The sequence below is a fragment of the Hibiscus syriacus genome, unplaced genomic scaffold (genome assembly GCF_006381635.1).
Source record: "Hibiscus syriacus cultivar Baekdansim isolate YM2019G1 unplaced genomic scaffold, ASM638163v2 tig00111915_pilon, whole genome shotgun sequence".
In the NCBI taxonomy this organism is placed as follows: Eukaryota; Viridiplantae; Streptophyta; class Magnoliopsida; order Malvales; family Malvaceae; genus Hibiscus; species Hibiscus syriacus.
Genome location: NW_024063212.1, coordinates 36,998 through 42,854, shown reverse-complemented (window position 1 = coordinate 42,854; position 5,857 = coordinate 36,998). Strand labels below are relative to the sequence as shown.

Here is a 5,857-nt window from a genome sequence, read left to right as displayed (position 1 = left end):
ATATTGAATTCAAGAAAATAACCAGTGCAATAATTGATGCAGTAGAACCTATCACCTAAACAATGTCCTCACACTCTAATTGATGCATTTACTAAATCACAGCTCCATCTTAAATATTTAAAACCCTACAAGTGATGGGGGTTTCATTTGTTGATTCATTTCATGTATATAATTGAAGGTTCCCAAGTTTTATTTTTACGCTAATGTTACATTAAATAAACAGATTTGACAGGCAAGATTTGCATCAGCAGGAGGCAAGATATGTCTGCAATGTTGTTCGGACATAAGTGTTCCTCCGACGACTTGAATGAGGATTTTTGTTACGATGAAATATCAAGTATTGAAGAAGGTAATGAGATTGAGAACAGAAATGGAGCACTTCAAGCAATGATAACAACGAGGGAAATGATAGAAGAAGAGAGGCAATACGTTAGGTCGAAATTGTCTAGGCTTCGGTGGACTCATGATCTGCATCTCTCTTTCGTGCAAGCCGTCCAAAGGCTTGGTGGTCAAGAGAGTAAGTTCATTGAATATCGCACCGACCGTCGTGAGGCAATACATTAGGTCGAAATTGCCTTTGCTTTTAGTGACTGTGTTTAATAACTTGTTGCAGAAGCAACTCCAAAGTTGGTTCTTCAATTGATGAATGCGAGGAGACTTAGCTTGCACATGTAAAGAGTCATTTACAGGTTCAAAGGTAACAAAAAGAAACCATTTTGATCTTCAATAATTACCTCTCCTTGCAGTAATTTTCAAGTTTTTTAATCCACTATTTTACTTTGTTATATCGATGTTCTTGTTTCAGATGTATAGAAGTAAGAAGCTCAATGAGGCTGGACAAGGTGAAGTTCAGCAATTATCACAAGCAAATGACTTGTGTTGCAATCCAAACCAAATCCATGGAAAAATTGGACCCATTAGAGCATTTGCAGGCAGATTTATTGAACAAGAGATGCTACTCCACTAGGCCATATGAAGACAACCTTGGAAACAAGCATGATTCCATGAGCAAATTCAGCAACTGTAGAACAGAGGTGATAATCTCTTGCTGAACTTTGATTGTACATATAATTAACAGAAACTAATGTGTGTTTCTATTTGTTTTATTCGAAACACAGTTGAACCGAGATAAACTGGTCAAGGACAGAGAATGGTTGCCTGATCTGCAGTTAAGTCTAAGCCGGATAATCAGATTGTTCGATGACGGAAAGAGTAGCCATTATAAAGACACGCAGGAAATAACACTTAGCTTTCGCTTTCTTAGCATGTTGCAGACAAGGCCGAATGAGGTCGAGTACTTTACCAAGGATCTTACATAGTAAAGCCAAACCCACAGGAAGAAGTGGAAGTGAGATCTTTCTAAGTACTTGTCCTAGAGCCCAAAGGAAATAGGAAGGTGTGTGAGTTGTGGTTTACAAGTTGATATTTTCGCCCATATCATTCATGCAATAAAACTAGTGATTCAGCTTGAAGATTGGCAGTCAAGTTCATTCATGTGTCACTGTTCACATGTGAGTACCGATGGTAGCGCCTTTTGGTGTGACCATGGAGGCAGCTGTATGCGCGAGAGCTCGGGATGTTTCGTCCCGAACCTCAGATCACACAGTGACGGAGACACATGCATGATGTTACTATATTTGAACAATTTCTGTCCAAGTTTACTTGTATATCAAAGGAGCGTTTTATATCCAATATATTTTCACAACAATCTATTGGATTCCTGTGCAAGAGAAGCACCACAACCAATTACAAAAGTTGGAAAAAAAATATTTGTAGTCATTACAAGATTCCAATTGGACTTTGATGTAAACAGCGGCCACCGCCTGCAGTTATTGTCGATGTATAGGGAAAAAGAAATGAACAACTTACAAGCTTGTACAATAACGAGAGCTAACAAATCCAGTCCCATATCGAAGGCAAGTGGAAGGAGAAAAATTGTAGGCTGCAACATAATCTTTAATCAGCTCTGACCATGTCGAAACTGAAACTGCTGAACCAAAGGCAGTGAGCACAAGGAATTCGATGAAGCCCTCGGTGTTTTTCCTTTTTTAAGTTTTGGAATGGTGAGAAAAGGGAGTTACTAGTTCCTGTAATGGATACAAATGTTAGAATTTTACAAAGATAAAAGTTCTCATTAGAGAAGACAATCTCATTGTTTAAAAAGAATGATAAGACTACCTCGGAATAGCGAACATGATCATGATGCAAGTAAGATGTTTTGACAATTGTTTCCCATTTGGCACCAGTAGCAGGTGTCTTTGGTTCCTGCTTTTTTGGTTTAAAACGAGTGCCATTGTAAGACTGCGAAGATGATTTTTTCGAAGGCAGGGCACGCCAAAGCCAAGACTCGGATGGTGTTTTCGGCAAACGAGGTGGAAGAGGAGAGTAATCAGAACCGGCACTAGCTTCATCAGCTGCTTTCGAATCATCATCATCGGTATGGCTCAGATTTCCATCAGCTCTAACTTTTAAACGCTCCAAGGACTTAAATACATGATCCAGTCCACCGTTCTGTCCAGGATCAGGTTTGCCGGAGAAAGAAGATCGACTAGAGTTCACCAACCCTGTGATTTCATATTCCGATACGCCTTTTCCATCCAAACCATCGAGGCCTTTTATGTCTTCAAGGGAAGGTTTCACAGCAACAGGTTCTTCCAACACTTTGGTATCTACATACAATGTTTTCACAACTGCAGGGCTAGGAGAACCCGACCCTTGTCCAGTGCTCCGGTACGGTATTAATTCCTGCGAGTTGTTATTGCTTCGGGTGTACTTAACCATCATATTCACTTTGTATTTCTCAGCTTCTTTAGGCAAGCCAAGGAACCCTCCTCCGTGGAAGGGTGATTGAGGCCTCTCTCTACGATATGGACAAATGCGACCACTACTTGGAAGCCTCTTGAGAGGCGACCTATTCGCAATCTGCTCGTCATTTGAGCTGCTAAACTGATTTGATACACATATCAGCTCTTTCCCGATCTCGGGAAGCCTAGAAGGTTGAAATTCTGTATCAGGTTTGTCCTTCGAGAGCCTCGGTGATCGACATGCACTATCTGATTTGCTCACTAGGAGCCTTGGGGATTGAACTCCCCTATCTGGTTTGTCCTTCAAGAGCCTTGGTGATTGAAATGCACTTTCTGATATGTTCACCAGGGGCCCGGAAAATATAACTCCCCTATCTGATTTTGCCTTCGAGAGCCTCGGTGGTTGAACTGCACCATCTGATTTGTTCCCTGACAGCTCGGAGGATTGAACTCCTCGATCTGATTTGTTCTCACGAACAGCATCCAAAGCATTCTGCAAAGATACAAAATATCCGTATCTAACAGTTACGGATAGATCGCCGAATGGTGATTTGAAGGAAACAGAAAAGATCCATACTAACCTTCTCAACAATTTGTGTTCGAGACTTCGAGTAAGCAGCTTTCCGTGGTTTCACAGTTTCACGAGTAGAAGGCATTGAAGAGTGGGTTCTAAGTTTTAGTCCTGGAACAGGATCAGGATTTAAGAGACCCAGACAGCTCTTGAAGCATAACCGAGGCAACAAGCCACAAGCTTTTCTTGATAAATTGCCAGAATCCTGATAGTCCTCATCGTATTCGTCTTCTGATTCTTCTTCATCTACATCCCTGTTATAATATGGAACAATAGCCGACTCATATTGATTCACAGGAGATTTCCTATCCCCAACAAGCTCTTTCTTAGCCTCTCTAGGTTGTTCTGGTGCCACATATTGTTTCCTCGAAGCATACTTCGGTGTCTCGAGTGTCATTGCCATGGCTGCAGGTAAAAAGCGCCGCAGCATGAAATCCTGAGTTTGTGGATCTGTAGAGAACGTTCCTGATGGTTTTGCAACTGGTCCATCCGATCCACTCAGACCACTTATAGTACAATTCATGGAGAACGAATCGGTTGGGGACAAGGTATCGAGGGCATCTGAATAAACATCATCATCCTTATCAGATTCCGAGACGCATTTCTCATTCATTCCCTCATTCAAACAGTCTAATCTACTCAATTTATCATTCACAGCATTCTTTTCAGTTTGGGGCCTGATCACAGCCTGATTTACACACTCTTTCTCCACAGGACACTTCACGACCTTTGAAATCCAACCCGGCGGAAGCCTTGGAGTACACAAAGCTTCCTTATCTGGCTCAAACTCATGCTGCGCGCCACCTTTTGCTTTTCCGGGGATCTTCTCCCATACGAAAGGAACCGCAACAGGCTCCGTAACCTGATCCGAACATGCATCCGAGCAATACCAGGGGAGAGCAAATCGTGCCGTCGAAGGAGGATTCTCAACCTTCTTCTGCTTATTTCGATCTCGAGCAGAAGATGTCCCCGAAAACCGCCTCACAGATAAAAGCGGAGCATCAAAATTCAATTTCCTCTCCTCCATTGCGTTTCATAATCAAGAAATTCAACAGCTTTGTTCCCAAGTATAACTCAGAAACTCAAAACATGGCATAGCAAATACCTGAGAATATGCTAAAATTGGTCATTTGAAGAACCTAGACTCACTGCAATATATCTCCATATATACATATAACCCTAAATCAACCAGCAGAAACTGAATCAAAGCTAGAAATAAAGACATAATTAAATGTTTTGCATCTCCCAACAACCAGGCAAAGATTTGTGTTTTGGCCCATTGTCACAAAGAACTGTAAATATATAAGATAGAGGTGAAATGAAAAGAAAAACCGCATTGATTATATGATCTGAATCTTATCAACTCTGCCATACTTGATTATTGGCATCCACCAAGAAAAAAAGTAAATCCTAGTAAAAGAAAACACAACAAACCTGATCAAGAACCTGGTAAAAACCTTAAAACTGTCATAAATATTACAAACAAGGATAAAGAAACTTCATCTGTAAACTAACACCACGAAAAGAAACAAGAATCTGTATGGACAAAAACCCAGTATCGCTTTCAACCTACTGAACAACATAAACATCATCTGAAACAAATGAAAGGAAAGATGTACCTGCAGCAGTGAGCTTCATTTGTTTGATGGCTTTGAGGTTTTGGGTGTCCTAAAATGGTGGCAACAAGGGCTCAGGGAATGAGTAAGGGTAAAGAAAAGTAGTACTACTGGGGATTTTCTCTTGTTTCTAAAGCTTTCTTTTTTCTATGAGTCTCGTGTTTACAGGGATGAACCCATGGCTGTTTCAGTTCCAAGACTCATTGATATGTCTGAAATTTGTTGTTTTTTAAAGATTTTTGAAGGAAGAAGACGACACTTCGGTCATAATTTGAGGGGGGGTGTGGTCACGAGTCATACAGTTGGGGGATGGTCGAAATGTGATGCTTGTTAAGCCATCGGTCCTTTTTAATACTCCAATTGGATTAATTCAATACTTAAATAAAAAAAATATTATATTTCTTTATTTGGATATCTAAAATGTAATTAAATTAAAGAAATTAATTACAATCTTCTTTTGGTTTCCTAACGCACAGAAAATGAAATGAAATTATATTTTTATTAAATTAAGCGTTTTATTTATCATATGAATAATTTTTAAATTGATTTAAATGATATCATCTCTCATAATCAAATTTGTAAATTTTCAAATCTTTCAATTAATCGTATAGGATTGAACAACAAGATCGAAAAAAATAAAAAAGTTAATTTGAACTAAATTATGTGTTGTAATTTAATTTTTTTTTATTATTATTTTGATTTAGACATATTCAATTCGATTTCGATTTTTTATATAAAAATCGTTTTTAATTTGATTTTAATTAATTACTTCAATATTTATTTTCTAAAACCTTTCGACATTTAAGATTTTGAATCACCTAAAGTTTGATAAAGTAGATAGTAGGCAGACTAGAATCCCTTGTAAA

The 5,857-nt window shown here is 39.0% G+C and overlaps 1 protein-coding gene and 1 long non-coding RNA gene across 2 annotated transcripts; one reads left to right on the top strand and one right to left on the bottom strand.

The window, feature by feature from the left end:
- The first annotated feature begins 432 nt into the window (after window positions 1-432).
- On the top strand, window positions 433-4,620 carry LOC120172902. The gene is made up of 3 exons (XR_005521006.1): window positions 433-443; window positions 628-630; window positions 4,474-4,620. It is a non-coding gene; the product is annotated as an uncharacterized LOC120172902 (long non-coding RNA).
- On the bottom strand, window positions 1,756-5,289 carry LOC120172901. The gene is made up of 5 exons (XM_039180237.1): window positions 4,995-5,289; window positions 3,386-4,480; window positions 3,264-3,297; window positions 2,179-3,221; window positions 1,756-2,087 (listed from the first exon to the last, which is right to left on the bottom strand). Exons 2-5 carry the CDS (start codon window positions 4,400-4,402, stop codon window positions 2,049-2,051), a joined length of 2,133 nt encoding a protein of 710 aa, XP_039036168.1. The 5' UTR covers window positions 4,403-4,480; window positions 4,995-5,289; the 3' UTR covers window positions 1,756-2,048.
- Window positions 5,290-5,857: the final 568 nt, after the last annotated feature.

Bases quoted from the DNA above. Each gene is read 5' to 3' on its own strand.
- LOC120172901 (XM_039180237.1), bottom strand. From the start codon at position 4,402: ATGGAGGAGAGGAAATTGAATTTTGATGCTCCGCTTTTATCTGTGAGG. The intron at 3,298-3,385 runs GTTAGTATGGAT...GTATCTTTGCAG, and splicing joins GAACACAAATTGTTGAGAAG to AATGCTTTGGATGCTGTTCG. The intron at 3,222-3,263 runs ATCGAGGAGTTC...GGAACAAATCAG, and splicing joins TGTTCGTGAGAACAAATCAG to ATGGTGCAGTTCAACCACCG.